The sequence below is a fragment of the Thermobia domestica genome, chromosome 12, assembly GCF_964235325.1.
Source record: "Thermobia domestica chromosome 12, izTheDome1.hap1.1, whole genome shotgun sequence".
NCBI classification, from domain to species: domain Eukaryota; kingdom Metazoa; phylum Arthropoda; class Insecta; order Zygentoma; family Lepismatidae; genus Thermobia; species Thermobia domestica.
In genome coordinates this window covers 89,915,880-89,934,982 of record NC_137465.1, presented here as the reverse complement: position 1 = coordinate 89,934,982, position 19,103 = coordinate 89,915,880, and the positions used below count along the sequence as shown (strand labels likewise).

Sequence of the window (19,103 nt, the reverse complement as noted above, 5' to 3'; positions counted from 1 at the left end):
GATAAATGGCCCATCTCAAATTTTTATACTATAAAGTGGAGAAGTTCCATATAATATAAGCCTAATTAATCATTTTTTTTCTTTAAATGTAAAATCTCAAATGATTGTTGTGTTTTCTTCTTTTAAAGACTCAAAATATTTTTCAAGTGAAAAGAAAACATATAAATAGAAGATTCGCAATCTAGTTTTTATTTTAAGCTCAACACCTTGCAAATGTGTTCCGATGATGATGAGGATATTGGTTTTAGTTTAGCGTCCTACTCAGCTATAGAGACGTGAACTCAGCATAACATGAGATACAAACCACTTAAGCTCCAGGCTGGAATCGAACCCGGTCTCCCGAACCGAAAACGCATACGCTAAACATATAGTCACGAGGGACCTCGAATGGGGCTGCGTAACTAAGGGAGATGCTGATGAGCAAAATAATGGATGAAATGGTGCAACGCTATGAAATGAGGAAACGGGAGAACCCCGAGAAAACCCAGGAGCACGGTGTTTGTCCACCACAAGGTCCACACGGTGCGAGCTGGGATCGAACCAGGGACCCCAAGCACCGGAGGTGAACGCTCTACCACTGAGCCACCGCGCCCCCATAGGAAATTGTTCAAGGTTATGTACATACAAAGCTCAAGCGACTGAGACATTTTCTCAGGTCAACATGTTCTCTCAAATTATGAAGTATTGACTGTATCCTATCGTCAACTTTCATATACATGGCTTTTCCGTTCTTTTGAGTAATGCTCAGCATTTCCATTCTTCTGAAAACATGATTACATATAGAATCTTCCCTCAATAGTCTTCACAAGATTGGAAATGTGCAGGGGTTCTGGATAATATTTTGTTTAAGCATTTGTGTCAGTCTTCTACTGCTTTATTTGTTCGATTCCTGTAACTGCTACAATTCCAACTTTCCGGAGAAAAATTTCGATTTTCCAGCCATTGCTCCTAATCATTGAAGACTTCGACTCTTCGTCTAATCGGACAGCCTCCATGTTGATCAACAAACCATCAGAAATATACTCTACGGGTACTAGTGCCAGTGTTGGACACATCCGGACGTGACTGCGAATCTCTTTAATCTTAAGATTAGGGATGGCCACATTTTTTCGAAAAATACTTTTTCGAAAACTAAAAACGAAAAACGAAATTTTATTCGAAAAACGAAATTTTTTTCGAAAAACGAAAAATTTTTCGAAAAACGAAAAACGAAAAATTTTTCGAAAAACGAAAAACGAAAAACGAAAAATTTTTCGGAAAACGAAAAACGAAAAATTTTTCGAAAAACGAAAAACGAAAATTTTTTCGAAAAAACGAAAAACGAAAAATTTTTCGAAAAAGCGAAAAACGAAAAAACGAAAAATGAAATTTCCGAAAATCGAAAAACAGATTTTTCGAAAAAGGCCATCCCTAGAATTCAACACTAGTATCTGTCATTTTGGATCCTTTAATATATATATATCCGCCTCCAAGTTGCGGAGATGAATTTGGACTTAAACTGCATCAGAAATGTCACTGCTCATCTCAGCGACCCCGAAAACTATTGATTAGACACTAATATCGGCCATTTCCAGCCATTTTTATATATATATCTCTTCCTATCCAAGTTGCGGGCCTGAATTTGGATGTAAACGGCATCAAAAGTGTTACTGTTCATCAAGGCTACCCCAAAAACGACATATTCGACTATAATATCAGTCATATATATAACCCTATCCTCTGTCCCCAGGTCACGGCGCTGAATTTGGGTTTAAATGGCATTAGAAGCGTCACTGCTCATCTCACCAACCCCGAAAACTATATATTCAACACTAATATCAGTCATTAGCGGTCATTTTTTATATATCACCTCTTCCCCCTCCCTAAAGTTTCGGCGTTAAATTTAGATTTAAACTACATCGGAAATGTTACTGTTCATCTCAGTGGCCCTGAAAATTATGGATTCACACTAATATCGATTATTTTGCATCATTTTAATATACCTCCCCCTCCCTCAAATTGCGGGGATAAATTTAAATTTTTTAAACGGCATCGAAAGTGTCACTGTTCACCTCACCGACCTCGAAAACTATGGATTCACACTAATATCAATTATTTTGCATCATTTTTATTGACCTCCTTCAATTTGCGGGAGTAAATTTAAATTTAAACGGCATCGAAAGTGTAACTGTTCAACTCAGCGACCGCAAAAACTATGGATTCGACACTTATAGCGGTCATTTTCGATCGTTTTATACATCTTCCTCTCCTTCCCCCAAGTTGCAGTGCTGAACTAGATTTAAGCTTCATCGGAAATGTCAGTGTTCATCTCAGCAACCCCGAAAACTATGAATTCGACACTAAGATCGATAATTTTTAATATATATCCGCACTTCCTTCCTCCAAGTTGCACCTTCAAAGTGAAATGATAAAACCATCTCAGGCCCGAATCTCATCTATGTTGAAAGTTTTTGTCGAGATCAGTCTGGTGGTTCAAGTGTTGTTAAGTTACAAATATAGTTACTTTCATTTATATATATATATATATATATATATATATATATATATATATATATATATATATATATATATATATATATATATATATAGTTACATTCTTTCATTTCTAGTCTAGTTAGTTACATTCTCTTATACTTTGATTTATATATATATTTATAAAAAAACTCAGCTATTGCTTCTGCACTATTTCAATGGTTCGTATAGTACCGGCCAAGAATAAACAACCAAAATCTCCCTTAGTTTTAATGGCATTTTTGGTCGTTTATTCTTGTCCCATACTTTACTTTAATACATCCCTTCCTCAACCATGGTTGCGGAATTGATTAAACGTAATGTTCTTGTATTAAATAAATTTATTTAAAATATATCTTTCTTATTAATTTCAATTAATTTGCTTTTCAAAGATCCTCTAAAATTTCAGTGACGCACTATGGGCTACAACTTCTATGGCCACCCTGCTACAAACTACAGACTTAAATATTCGAGAAAGTATTTCAGTAGTAAGTAGTTGCCACAATACTAATATGAACGTATTTAATTCCAACGGTAACAACTATGTTAGTAACACTAAAATTATTATTAATAATGATAACGAGTAAGGAGTAGTTAATTACGAGTATGACAATTATTTGCTACAGAAACACTTCTGTACAAGAAATATATGTGTAAAAATAATTTACTTGAAAACAACACAAGGAAAACAAAATTTATGACGTACATAACTAAAACACAATATTATGTTACTAATATGAGGTCAATGGTGTGGAACTAGACAAAGCACACATTATGAAAGATCTAGGAATCACATTTGGTAGGAAATTAAAATATTGTCAACATAGAAATATATCATGGAAAGAGCAAGAAAGGACAACAGGCTTCATTTATTTACTTATTTATTTATTATTTGAGAACGATAGAATGTATTTATATAAATAACTTGTAAGAACTAAGGTTCTGTAATATGAAACAGTATATCTAAAACTTTGACTAACAGATTAACAGTATTCTTCTTACGGACGCGATGGTAGCGCCACAAGAGATTTTTAGGACTTCTGTAGTTTAGGACTTCTGGCGTTTAGGACTTGTGCCTTTTAGGACTTGTGCCACGAAATGATTTTTGGGACTTCTGCCGTTTAGGACTTGTGCCTTTTAGTTCTTCTGCCGTTTCGGACTTGTACCTTTTAGGACTTTTGCCATTTAGGATTTGTGCCGCGAAATAATTTTTAGGACTTGTGCATTTTATGTCTAATGCTGTTTAGGTCTTGTACCTTTTAGGACTTCTGCCGTTTAGGACTTCTGCCGCGTCCCCCATAGTGCGTCACTGAAATTTTAGAGGATCTTTGAAAAGCAACTTAATTGAAATTAATGAGAAAGATATATTTAAAATAAATTTATTTAATACAAGAACACTACGTTTAATCAATTCCGCAATCATGGTTAAGGGCAATAGCTGAGTTTTTTTATAAATATATATATAAATCAAAGTATAAGCGACTGTAACTAACTAGACTAGAAATGAAAGAATGTAACTATATATATATATATAAATGAAAGTAACTATATTTGTAACTTAACAACACTTGAACCACCAGACTGATCTCGACAAAAACTTTCAACATAGATGAGGTTCGGGCCTGAGATGGTTTTATCATTTCACTTTGAAGGTGCAACTTGGAGGAAGGAAGTGCGGATATATATTAAAAATTATCGATCTTAGTGTCGAACCCATAGTTTTCGGGGTTGCTGAGATGAACACTGACATTTCTGATGAAGCTTAAATTCTAATTCAGCACTGCAACTTGGGGGAAGGAGAGGAAGATGTATAAAACGATCAAAAATGACCGCTATAGTCCATAGTTTTTGCTTTCGCTGAGGTGAATAGTTACACTTCCGATGGCGTTTAAATTCAAATTTACTCCCGCAAATTGAGGGAGGTATATAAAAATGATGAAAAATATTTTTTATTTTTTATTTATTTGTTTTTGTTTTAGGAATTTGTCTTGGGATTCTCGTATCTCCATTCGAAAGAAACGAATTTCTCAACTAATTTTATAATTAATTCTTAGAATGAAATAGGTTGTATTATGTAATTCGTGTATAAGTGCAGAATAGATAGTGATAATAATAATCTTAGTAGTACAAATATAGCTGTTACTGTTGGAATTAGCTACGTTCATAACATTATTGTCAACTAGTTGCTGCATCGTCGCAATTTCGTATGGTGGTGGCGAATTTCAGAACTAAAGCAAGTGAATAAAAAAGGCACAAGACCTAAACGGCACAAGTCCTAAAAGGGAGAAGTCCTAAACGCCAGAAGTCCTAAAAATCATAACGCGGCACAAGTCCTAAACGGCACAAGTCCTAAACGGTAGTAGTCCTAAACGGCACAAGTCCTAAAAATCATACCGCAGCACAAGTCCTAAACGGCAGAAGTCCTAAACTGCAGAAGTCCTAAAATTTAGGTCTAGTGCCTATATTTTTAGGACTTCTGCCATTTAGGACTTCTGGATGTCACCCTGTGTGTGTGTGTGTGTGTGTGTGTGTGTGTGTGTGTGTGGGTGGGTGGGTGGGTGGGTGTGTGTCTTATTTTTTTGGATGTTAAATTGCTATCTTTCTTTTTCTAATAGCCCATTGACTTATATGAGGGAGTATTTTTCTTTTGAATAGAAGAGATTTTAATCATTCAACTTTACTAATTTCTTCTATCCTATTTAAGAGTTCCTTGCTTTAAAAATATTCAATGTAATATTGTTTTAGTTTTTATTTATACCGATATATATTAAGATTACATAATACAGTAGTTAAATTTCGCATAGAATACATTTAAAGATCTCAAGAAGTAGTCAGTAAAATTAGCAGGCTAAAACTCTTTTATTTCAAAAAATTAAAACAATGATTCCCCATATAAATTAATGGGCTGAATAACTATTCTGGTGCAAGTTATCAACTACACCATCAACTGCTAGTTATCTTAAGAGCTACTCTTGTTTATTGGGATTTAAAGAAGCTACAATTAATACATAATTATTTCGCTCGACTTTTCTATGAACGCACAGCTTCATTAGTTGGTAGTAAATAAATTTCCCACTTCGCAAGGTAAAGTAGTTTCAAGTAGTTTCCTTACTTTATGATATCACAAAAAAAAAAAAAAAACCTTGGGTCATGGAAGTTGTTACTAAAACAACAAAAACAAATACCTGCCTCAAACAAATACCATCCTCTCATCATAACTATGAAAAACTAGGTTCTCTATCGAGAGGTGTTTGAAGTCCTCTGGACAAAATGACAGCTCAGACCTCAAGAATGTGCTTTTTCTTTTTGTAAAGTTGACATGAAAATGAAATCTTTAAGTTTTACGTCCCAGGGTTATGCCCGTTAGGCTAAAGGAGAAGGTGATAATGAGAAATGAGTGAAATTAGGAAAGTGGGAGGAAACGGGTGAACCCGGAGAAAATCCACGAGCACGGTGTTTATCCACCAAAAGGTCAACACGGCACGAACTGGGATCGAACCAGGGACCCCAACGACCAGAGGTCAACGCTCTACCACTGAGCCACCGCGCCCACGTTTTTAAAGTAGTTTCATTCTTCCTTTACAATTCTGCACATGGAATGAGTTTCCTATTTATTTGGCTCTGAAGCAAATGAAATGAAATCTTTAAGTTTAACGTCCCACGGTTATGCCGGTTAGGCTAAAGGAGACGGTGATAATGAGAAATGAGTGAATTGGTGGAATGAAGAAAGTGGGAGGAAACGGGAGAACCCCGAGAAAACCCACGAGCACGATGTTTGTCCACCACAAGGTCCACACGGCGCGAGCTGGGATCGAACCAGGGACCCCAAACACCGGAGGTGAACGCTCTACCACTGAGCCACCGCGCCCCCTCTAAAGCAAATGAGTCCACGTGAGTATGAAGTGAGCGCGGGCTCGCACTCAATTTAACTCGCACTCGCTCGGGCTCACGTTCACTTCTCTCAACTGAGCTTTCACTCACTCGGGCTCGCGCTCACTTCCCTCAACTGGGCTCGCGCTCACTCGGACTCGCGCTCACTTATTTCATTGGAGCTCGAACTCACTTGGGCTCGCGCTCAATTATTGAGCCCGAGCCCTGTTGAGCGTGAGTGCCGAGCTCACGAGCGTCGGGCTCGCGTTTTTGGTCACCTATATCCGTTTGTATCGTAATTTGGATTAACTGTTTTATTTTCATCTTCAATATAACTACAAACACAAATATTCCTGATGTGTTACAGTGTTTCTTCTCCTGGTGTGGCTTTTCTCAGGGGTGCAAATTATTTGCAATTTACAGTCCGTGCTTGATGCTGATTAAGCCAATTACTTTGTGATGATCTGACACATCATCAGCTAACATATATAAGCAATCACAAAGAAAAGGACAGAAAGAGAGAACAAATACAAGATTTTATAAATTTTCACTGTTTCCCTCGTTCCGCTCGCAACCCAAACGTTTCAATAAGACTCACAATAAGCTTTTACTCATTACTTAAAGTATGTTATTGTATATGATTTCTTAATGAGAATGTCATATACAAAGTGCCGAGAGTACTTGTAGCGTACGCAGGAGCATGTTCAAAATCAGAAACGGTCAAAGTCTTAAATAATTCCGTCTTTTGATGGTGATGAATTTGCTTAGTTAATCCCGCTTTTCTACTCAACCGGATTAATCATGACGGTGAGAATTAAGGTATGAAAATGAAAGGATTGAAGAGACACACGCAAGGTTATGTTTGCCCAGGTATATTAAAAATGACGGTAAACAAAAGGAATGATAACATCTTCGAACTTGAGGCAGTTTGTAGAGTAGGGGCTCGAGGGGTCATGACTTAACCCAATTTCGTCTTTTCCAAAGACTCATCACTACCAGTGAATTTTTAAAATCCCATTGACAAATCCCGTTTTGTAACTGTTCTCTAAGTGCAATTGTATACAACCAAAGGTAGCTTTGTCAAATGTAACAAAACCTCCAAATTAAAAGTCTTGAAAATAGCTCTTATTTGGAACAGAATACATGATGATCGCTTTTGGCTGTTGCAATGATCTGTCCAAAGAGGTAGATAAAAATTCAGCGTAGCATGACCACAAAAGCTACTTCTCATAGGGTGGTCCAAATTTATATGGGGAAAAATAAATTTAGGAATTTCTTTGGATTCACCCCCTAAAATGGTTCCATATGGAACCAAATTCAGCCAGGAGAAAAATTAGATCCATTGTATAATTTTAAATGGTGCCCCATCGACCTAAAATTTTGAATGCGTTTACAATACATAGTGTATGGAGAAAAGCTGGAATAAACTCTTGTAATTTAGAAACAGCTGAAGGGAATGAAAAGATATCTTGGATAATGGAACTAGAGGAAGAGACCAACCTAATGTTGTATACGTTATCATGGCGGCCGTCTTGAAGTCCACCATCTTGAATTCAGATCAAAATTTTTAAATAGGAAGAGGGTCATGTAACATATCTTTTTGAGGTAGCATTTCACCAGATGCACAAATCTGGTATTATTTTCAAGTTACCTTTTTTTCCTGTCATCTCAAATATATTTAAAATCTTTACAATATCAAGCAATTAGATTCTGATTACGTTCTTCTACAAAGACAATTCTTCTCAGAGTATAAACACCTCATCCAGTTCCTTGCCAGGTGGTAAAGTGCCAAGGACCGACGAGACGTTACCACGTTGGATAGAAACGGATATGCGCTGTATTAGATAGGATGTGGAGCAAAGTTCGCCGGAAACACAAGAAATGCGTCTTCCTACCTCCCTAATGAATTCTAGACTTCTTGCACCCCAAGCACCACTTGTTTCAATAGCGATTGGAGTGAAAACAAACTTTTCGAGAAGGTTGTTGTATTTTCTTTGCTTTTCAGCTTCTCTGCGATTAGCAACAGCTCCAGCGTTCATTACTGACAGAGGGAGACTTGAATGAGCGTCTGTATCAGCGCATGTGAAGTCCCACAATAAACATTTACCTCTCATCCATGGAATCAGTGTCATCCCATCCGGTCGCTTTCCATCCGAACGACAGCAACCAGAAGGTTCCCGTATTGAAGGAAATCCAGCTGTGTTGAGGGCTCGTAGTATTATATCATTTACCGAGGAATGTCAGGCGAATCTACCAGCGCTCTTCATGCATGAAAGGCCATGCAGGCCACGTTGGTTAACCTCATCCCCACAAGCTGGACAGCGATGAGGCTCACAAACTGCTAAGCCTAAACGTAAGGCTGCAGCAATTCGAAAGCTTTCATTTGACAAATGAAGGCCTAAAGGCGGAGAAGGTATCGCCATCAACCATGCACCCGCTTCGGGAGACGAGGCAGCAAGAAGCCTGGCTTTATCTTCTGGAACAAGAACAGATTGTAACAAATGATTATGTAATTGACATGCAATTGGTGTATACCAAGACGACTGATAACACTTTTTGTTAATCTCCGGAAGGCTTGTATCTGCTAAGTTTGCCCAGTTATTAGAACCTTCTTGAACTGAACCATCTGGGTCCAAACAATAACCCTGTGGAAGGAGAGCTTCGATTAAACGCAGAGATCCGTGGTATGACGCTAAGAATGTAGGAATCGCCATATCCACAGCTCGTCGAATACCAAGACCGCCCAAACCAACAGGTAAACATGCTTGTATCCATTATGCAATTTCAAGTTACCTATATTTATGTAAGAGTTATTATGTGTGAAAAACAAAATGCTTCATGTAATGTTATTTTATTGCAGTTATGGAACACAGATATGTAAGAATTTTGGAAGTCTTTTACATAAACTGAAACAAACTGCTTGTTTCGCTTTGAACTACAAATAAGTTTTTTTTTTTCATCAAGATGGTCCATAGACCATTATGAGGAAAAAGAAAAATTATAACTTGGAAGAAATTGAAATATCCCTTATTTATGTAGTAGCTTTTTGGTAAGTTATGAATCTTATTTGCTACACAGTTCACTTTGTCGCATATAGGAAAAGATTGTCTGTGGGGTTTTATTATCTGCAAAAGAAACTGTTTGTGCTCCTATTTTTCGTAAGAACGTTGTTGTAATCTTCTATTAGTTACACTCCCCTTTCTGCACACCGTTTGTTACTTGGATGAATTAAACTATTGTCTTTCCTTGAAGATAGTCATTGTTATTTGGCCATGAAGTCAGATCACACTCAAGAAATCCTTTGGGTATTTTAAATCTCTCGAGGAAAATTTGTTTGTTGTAACAAAATCACTGATTTCTCTTTTCACAAGAATCTTTATGGTATCATCTCTTGCGTCAAGCCTCTTTGCTGCTTCACTGTTTCCCCTTATGGTTTTAATTCTTTCAACCATTTTTTTGCTTTTCCATTATGGTAACTCCATCATCAAAAAACCCCAATGCTACGTGTTCCTCCATCAAGTACCAGAGTCGGCGTGAAAATTTAGAAAGAGCCACTTCAGACAATTCAGCATCTATTTGTCTTTAACTGTACAAATCTTTCAAAAATTGTAGATCTTGTAATGGTGAATGGGGTGTTTGATCACATTTAAGCCAACTATGAACATATAGTCGGATCAGAAAGTGCATACTCTCCGAAGACCCGTTTCTATTTGCTTCGTTAAACGAAATTGTTTACGAAAGAGAAATATTTTAAATAGTAGCTTGCTTTTCCCATCCACCTTACATGGTGAATTGCTCCAGGCAAACGACAGAAAATTCCTCAAAGAGATATTCCACCCAAGAATATGATGGTCAGTTCTAAAAATTCCCTGTAATCTTTTCTGCAGTATCCTGCTTCTACAAGTTTGATAGCAAAATTCACCCACTTCATTTTTTACATCGGAAATATTGTTTGTTACATCATCATCATCAAACCCTGGAATAAAGTTAGTGCAATTCTAGACCACTCGTTCTGAAAACACTTCAATAGGAGAACGACCGGTCCAGATGCAAACGAAACACAACAGTTATAATATACACATTTTAAAACTAATTCATAAATGTGGTGTCTACAAGGAAGGTATAGAAGGTTATTTTGGAGCTACTGCTCTAGCAGAATGCAAGCACCGTTGACAAGATCCATATTGCAAGGAGTAGTGTCACAATAAACTGCCTGCAAGAACTTTACCAAGTTCCATTCTTCAACTGAATGTACTATAGTAGAATCAATATGTTCTTCTCTTGATGACGACAAAATGGGAACACCAATTAACCTCTCATGACCATCTCCTATAATAATTATTGATAACCCGTCGGCAGTCTCTCTGCCAGTCAAATTCAGCAGTAGTTTCCCGTTCCAATGCACAACTAACGCACTTAGTGCACTCTGAAATTGTTTCTTGTAGTTCTGTGCAGCTTCACTACAGGTTTTTTCTCAGCATCGGTGAATGGAAGACCCATTTATTGCTAGTTCCTCTACATTATGACTTAATGCCTCTGCCGTCGCTGTCAGAATATGTATCGCTGCTCTATGAGTGATCTTTTATCGATTAAGAGCAACACCAGTCTTTGAGTAGTAAAATTAGTTTTCCCCCTTTTACATCTCTTGGACGGTCCGGGCAGCGGGCACACACGCATTCGTATTTACATTTTCTCTAACATTCTCAACTGGGTTTTCCTCTTCATTACTTGAATTGCTCTGTCTTTTGGCGTATAAAGTTTAAACAAATCATTTTCAGAAGTGCATTTTCTTTCGCGTTCCTCTTTCGTTTGAAGCCGATCATATCCCTTTCGTTCTTTTCACGCCAAACTCATGTCTACTTTTAGTCGTGTAAGAATTATTAATCTGAGAAGGAGAAATCTTTTCACAGGTAATAATTCTTACATGACCAAAGCTATCTTTAAAATAGTGCCAGATTTGTGCTTCTGGTAAAACGATAGCTCAAAACGATATGTCACATGACCCCCTTTCTATTTAAAAATTTTGACCTGGATCCAAGATGGCGAATTTCAAGATGGCCGCAATGGCAGTACTATACAAAATTAGATATGTTTCCTCCTCTGTTTCTATTATCCAGGGTATCATTGCATTACCTTTAGCCGTTTGTAAATTACTTGAGTTTATTCCAGATTTTTCCCATATACTATGTGCTGTAATCGGATTCAAAATTTTAGGTCGCTTGGCACACTATTTAATATTATTCAATGAAGTTAATTTTTCTCCTGGCTTAATTTAGTCCCATATGGAACCATTTTAGGGGGTGATACCAGCCCGATCTGAAAATTGATATTTATTGGCCACCCTCAGGAGAAAAAAAATAACTACAGCTGGAAAATGAAAAAAATACATTTAATCGCACAAATTTAGTTTTTTTTAAGGTTTTAACATTTTTATACTTAATGCTTATTCTAAATCATTATCTAATTATATTCTTACAAGAAGACAGTTATAGACATGCGGCAATCATTTTGGACATGAGTGTACACCTGCCAGTCAAGGTCACTGCCCTTTCGACCACTGGGCCACCCTGTCTAACCTCAGTCGTTGTTTTACCGCCAATTCAGTGACGAAATAAGTACGTAATATTATTTCCCGGGTAATTTGAATCCCCCAAAATCCGAACAGGCTTCAACCCAATTAGATCGGATTTGAGGGGTTGTACTACATATATATACAACTCGGTTACGTGAGTGTAGGGGCGCCGAAACTCTAACTATGGCTCTGAATGTATCAACCAGTATTACCAAAAGGATTTCAAATGAATTTATCTATGTAGTATGTTACGATTTTACATTTTTATAAAGTAAATAATAAACCTTGTGAAACTACTTATAAGCATTTTTTCTATTTTTTAATCGACAAATTTTATACAAAATTAGAAGTGTTTCCTTCTCACTTTTGCTTCTGCAAATTCTTTTATCAGAGCAGAGATGTTCAATTCATGACCAAAATTTTCACCGGATCAAAGTGTCTTTTTGCACAAATCCCCTCCTAGTCCTAGCCTATATTTTACATTTTATTACAAGATACTAGAAAATATGTTCGAAAATTCATTTTTGGCTGCTCGTCTAGCCCGGTTTGCCCGACCCTTGGTGCTTGGTTCTGCGTAACGGCAGTACATAGCAATTGTGCTGTGCCTCATGGCAACAATGTTTAACTCGTTTTAATTCAGATCTTATAGGTCATAGAATTTGTCATTATTGTTGAAGCCTTTTGCGCAGGGGAATTTTATTGAAAGTTAATAAGCTCAGTACATGTAATATAAGCTGATATATTATTAATACTGGAGGATTAATTTCTTAATTGTACGGGGATATAACCTCAACGAGTTTATAGTAATGCCAATAGTTCGATACGCAATAAATTCGAGTAAAGAGCAGGAATTTTTATTCTTGCCATGTTCAAAAATGAAAAGCACGAAAACTTGGGGCTCCGTTTATATAATTTGCTTTTTTTTTTATTAAAAACCTGAAGCGTCCCCTAATATACCGAAACAGCCTGAGCCCGTAGGCAATGCCTTCCCTGCCTACCCTATTGCTAGGAAATGGAATATAGGGATCCTTCGATCAGCAGCCTTATCATGATAGTTAAATTACTTTAGCCGCTGACGTTCCTATTGAACATTTTCAATCAATTCAAACTCTGGTAGTTTTCAAATATAAAAGAGAGAGAAAAAGTAAGTACATACCAAATATCTGTTTTCAGGATCATGAATGAACGCCAAAGCTACATGGCCCATATTATGCAAGTCTCCGTAGAAGTCCATATTTTCTGAAATGGTTGCCGCCTCAACCAGATTTCCAATGATATCAATACCAGCTTCTTCTGTAAGTTGAACTTTCTTTCCTTCGCGCTAAAACGAATGTTAAGAACATCAGAAGTGAAATACAGATATTGAAAATCATTAACTACTGAAAAGTGTTTTATTTTGATTAATTTAATGACTTTAATAACACATACACATCAACAATACATACCGAAGGTTGTGGTATGCTTGTGGAATGAAGATCTAATGTGCTCATTCTTGTTACTGATAGAATAACAAATAACCAAAGGATTATATTCGGTTGACTCAGAAAATTCTATCCTTGATGACCTTTCTTTTGTTTTATTTCTCTTACTAGGGATGATACCATACCGGGACCAAGAACCTGGGGAAAACCTATATAACGTCTGAAAGCTCTTGCCATGAGAAGTACGAAACCGTCTTCAAATCACGGGCAAATCCGCAACCTGACCTCATAATGGGTCAGTGTTTTGATGTGTGTGCCCCTATGTATGACATTATTAGACAAAAGTAAAAAATGAATGTTGCACGATGCATCACGCTTAAACGCCTGACTCGTCATGTTCGTTTTTGGCTCATTGCTAGAATGTGACTCGGGAAAGAGTTTGATAACATCACTTTGCACCCAGACATACTCATGCCAACGAATTGTAAATACAATGAGGTAGATGTTTTTTCTACCATTTGATATATATCTATGAAATATGGCATAAACATCATTCGTCCCTAGAGAAAATGTACTGTAGACCTATTCTTCTCCTAAGGACCTCAGCCTGTCAGTGTTCCCAACGGAGTGAAAAATAAGAAGTTGTAAAACTGGTTCCGTTCGATGAGACGTTTATACATCAAGCTTGGCAGAAACATCACACCACACTATAGCAAAAAGACGTTGAGTGTGATTATCTCCCAACCAATCTCGGTTTCCAGTGTTGCCAACCAAATGTAAACATCACAATGTTGAAAATGGCGTGCGTAACATTGAACAAATATATAACAAATGTGACTGAAGCAGCATTGGACAATGGAACACATACTGTGAGTGTTCTCGTCTCCCAAACACCCCAATGTGTTAGTGTTGCCAACCAATGCGAACATTCAAGATTTTAGCATGACGTCTATAGCATTGGCGAACATAATTAGATTGTGATCCATACTAGATTTGTAGTATGTTAGTGTGAACCCACAAGCACACATACAACAAATCTAGTATGGGTCACACGATTTGTGTTCCTTTTAAACCAGTCTTTCCTCCGAAAAAATTAATAAGAATAGTAATTTAATTGTGTTTGCCAGCTATCATATTGGCCATCATTGCGGAAACAATGAGAGTAAAACAGCGTGACATAGAATGTGTGTTTTATTTGTGTATAGAGTGCACGTGTGCCGGTGTGTGTATGTGCCGAAGAGAAAGAGAGAAAGTTCTTTCTATGACAACACGTGTTTTGTATTTTGAAGCTCACGCACAAAGAATACTTGATCCAGATATGGACGAATGTCATACCCAATCAACAGAGGCAAAATCGGGGAATCCCCGTTTCTCTTTTATGCTAACATAACAAAGCTAGTAAGTTTTGATTTTATAGGTACTACAATTGGAAAGATACATACACAAACCGGATGAAGTAGAGAGTAATACAGCAGTGTTGATGTTTGCAATGGCTAGCAGTTGAAATATAAGTCCTTTTTGGGAATACTTTATCGAAGAACCAAATTTAAAGAGCCAAGTAAAATGCATTTGTGTGGAAAATCATGCAGCAGAGCTAAAGCAAACACATCTGAGATCACATACTCGAGTTTATCATCCATTTAAATATTCCGAGCAACTCAAAAGCATGAGGAAGGAATCTGGAAATCAAGATGAAGATTCAGAAGACTGCAGTGTTATGGACTCGTCTGTTCCCAGTACTAGTTCGCCATCAACATAGAAACTAAGGTAAGCAACTTCGAATTTATGTTTCCAGTGTTTGAGGCACAGAGATTAGAAGTAGAAGAGCATTGACCAAGGGCGACGGTTGTAGCCGGTTTTCTCTAACATGCTATCATCCCAACTTATCAATCACCTAACGAAAACAATTATGACGTACGACGAAACACTTCTTCCCCTTCATAGCAATACCTATATAGTGGATATCACCCCCAAAGTGAACAGAGATTTCTTCCTGCATTCAATCAATGCTGAGAAAGCGAAACTTGGTGGGATGAAGGAAAATTGCCCTTTCCGCCATATTGAGCCAACACAGAAAGCATGTGATGGTTAGTCAGTGACGTAACTACGGGAGGGCAAAAAAGGAAATTGTGCCCGGGCGCCGAATTAGGAGGGCGCAAAATTGGGCAAATATTTGGGGGAACGTTTTTGTTTGGTTGGTCAAGGGAGGGCGCTAAGTCGAGTTCTTTGCCCGGGCGACAAGTAGCGTATTTACGTCGCTCTGATTATTATTACCTCGTAGTTTAAAGTGATTTTATCAGCTCTAACACACTGCATGCAGGTGTTAGCCCATGCTTTTATGTGATATTCTTTTCCACGTTTTGAACAAAATTGGCTGTTTTTGCTTTGAGAATTTTTTAAAGATAAATATAATGACAACGCTATTCGTTGCAATTCATCGTAAATAAATAAGCCACCTCATGTTGGTTTAAAACACACACGCACACATATCTATCTATCTATCTATCTATCTATCTATCTATCTATCTATCTATCTATATATATATATATATATATATATATATATATATATATATATATATATATATATATATATATATATATATACGTGGTAGTGGTACGTGGGGTCGTCTTGAAAATTTTAAATGGCAAAGGGGTTCGAGTAATATATCGCTGGAAAGGACTCGACAAGAGAGATATTTCGCCGAAAGTTTCAAGTCCCTATGTTGACCTCATCCAAAATGACGGGGGTTCACATTTCGTGTCCATAAAGTCCGTTGCTACCCCGTGTATCTTCGAAACAACTGAGAATATAATAAAATGCAAAAATACTACCCCTCGTACCCCTATTTGTGGGTGTCTGGGGTGGACCTTTTATAACCCAAATTCAAGCTCCTCAAAATAATGATGCAAATTTTTACATACAAATTCAGATTATCAATTATCTGCAAATTCTCATTGTTTATCATTAATTAACCTAAAAACCACCTTTTGGAGTAATTTTGCGACAACAGTGTCAAATAACACTCATTTTACGGACTTGCATTAAATAGCCTTTTATATGCCAACACTCCATCTACCTTGTCACATTTTCACAACAATGAATAAAGGTTGATGCATACTGTACACATACAATGAATTCAGCAACAGAAAATCAGTTTCCTGCAACGGAATATTGATTTTCTTCATTTTGCACATCTTTTTATATTACACTTATTGTACCAAATTTCACAATAGTAAGTCCCCACGTTAAGCGGGTTTGCATATCCAGGCTCCTAAGTATGAAAATATTTACGATCACTCCAACACCAATCATTTCATAGATTCAACCTGTTGCATATAAGTTATTAGGACGTAAAATATACGAAAAAGACCTTACGCATTGCAAGACCTGTAACGCCCAAATACTCACCACAAACTTATAGTGGTATCGACATAAATAAAAAAAAGAAAAAACGTGTGGAGCAGGAAGCTACTTTACACAAAAGTCTAAAGAAGCTCAGTGAAGACGTACGAACTAGTAAGTTTGCCGTGGGCAGCGGTGTAGTGAACATCGCTGTGGTGTGCCTCCGATCTCAACGAGCTTCTTACGTTGGTTTGAAATTGTTTGAGTGTTTAGTTTGCTGTACCCAGTCGTGTGTTCTCAGTAGTAGAAAATACATTGTACCAGTGAAAACCAACAGTTCACACCAGTGACAAGCAGTTTATTGGATATAGTACCCCGTTTTTTTGTATTTTTTTTTTTTTTTTTTTGCCATGAATAACCTTCGGAAAAATACTGTGCGGCTTGCATTTGACAAGACGACACGAAATTTCCGGCCTTCGGTTGCGCTCATCCAGATTTGGTTAATTGACGAGTTACAGTTATCAATATACGATCTTGAAGCTATTCAACTTCACAATGATGATTATAGCTTATATTTAAAATTTAAATCGCAAGAGAATGTTGACACATTTTTACGACGACACCCGGAATCACTGGATTTTCGACATGAAAATGGAACAGTCAGTCAGGTCAAACTTTCAAATGCTAGTATACAGTACACTCGTGTACGCATTTTGGAACTCCCGATGGAAATTAGTAACGATGAACTTAGTGCTGTGCTTTGCTCCTTTGGAAAGATCATGTCCATAAATGAAGAAATGTGGTCGAATACCCTCCCTTTTCCCATTTACAATGGCAATCGTATTGTGCAAATGTGTTTAGGAAAACATATTCCCTCAAAAATTGTGGTAAGGGGTTGTCGTGCTACTGTGATGTATCAAGGTCAACCACCCACGTGCTTCATTTGTCTGGATCTTAACCACGTCGCAAGTTCTTGCCCTCGCAAAACAAAAGCTCAGATGCCTTCAGTTCCTGTTACTGGATTTAAGATGAAAGAACTTTCTACTGGAAAAATGCCCCCACTCCGAACTTTTATCCATCTTTTAGTGCAAAAGCCATGACTAATGAGCCCAATACACAAAATATGGAATTGGAAAACACTTCAGTTGCCAAGAATGTTAATCTCCATGCTGATAAGGACTTCCCCCCTCTTTCAAGTCATTCTGAACCACTTGCCACAACAGAACCAGAGGAACGGAAACAAGATAGTGGTGTCACCTGTGAGCACCCTATACAACTACGAGAACCACAACACGCTGTGCATACTGATTCTTCGTTTCAGTGCCCACGAAAACAAGAAGAGTCTGTACGCTCTCCTTCCCCTTCCCCCTCCACTGTGGTAGTTCCTTCTCCCCCTTCAGTGGCTATAGTGAGTGACCCAGTTTTCAAAAAAAGGAAAACAAAAAGGTTGCAAGACAATGCATCGAAAACAAGTGAGTTGCCTGTGTGGAATTCTCAGACTGTATCGCTGCCTGCAGCAGTGGCACGTGACAACATAGCAATAGTCAATGAATAACACGTTGCTCCGTGTATACCTGTCGATTAACACCAATGTCTCACGCGACAGTCAAAGCAGTGTTCCATGTAAAAGCTTCCTTCCTCTTCAAGGGCAGGAATGTTACTTGTTTATACTTGAGAGGTAAGAATCTCCTATTATCCTTCGATCCACAATACATCGCTATGTTCGTCTCGGTTTGGGTGAGCCATCGGCTTAGATCGGCTCACCCAGGCCGACAATCCTAAGCCCGAGCCGAACAGTTTTGAACATGTTTGGCAGCGCCCTATAACTTTTAACAATATTTGGCCTTAGCCAAATACTTGCTTCTCCGGAACTCAAATCCAGAATCTCGTGAACGATGGCCATGCCTCCTAGACTTCACGACTACCGAGGGCGGCAGTCAATTAGTTTTTAGTATTCAGATAGAAACCATCTATCTTTCATGTTTATACACGGTGTTGTTATAATAATAATAATAATAATAATAATAATAATAATAATAATAATAATAATAATAATAATAATAATAATAATAATAATAATAATAATAAAGTTGTAGTAACAGTAGTATCAATGATAATAATTACACTGTCAATGTAGGATAGTTGAAGAGAATACTTGAATCTACATAAAATTTAGCTCCATTTGGCTCGTTCTGGATCGACTCGACTCGAAACTCGACCTGAATTCGAGTCGAGTTGGAGGAAATTTCTCGAGCCGAATTCTCAAGTCGAGCTTAAATATGTCTGTTTCGAGTCGAGTTTAAAAGAAAACTCATTTGAAGTCACTCGTGGCCATCCCTACAGCTTTCTTATTCGATAGAAAAGGCGTTTTTCAGACTGGTGT

At 37.4% G+C, this 19,103-nt stretch overlaps 1 protein-coding gene across 1 annotated transcript in view; it reads right to left on the bottom strand.

The window, feature by feature from the left end:
- LOC145666539 (phenoloxidase 1-like) overlaps positions 1–19,103 on the bottom strand; it is an 817,003-nt gene that overhangs the window by 183,791 nt on the left and 614,109 nt on the right. The window contains exon 8 of the mRNA XM_081733851.1: positions 13,110–13,274. Within this exon, the coding sequence (XP_081589977.1) occupies positions 13,110–13,274 (165 nt within the window). The remainder of the gene's footprint in view (positions 1–13,109; positions 13,275–19,103) is intronic.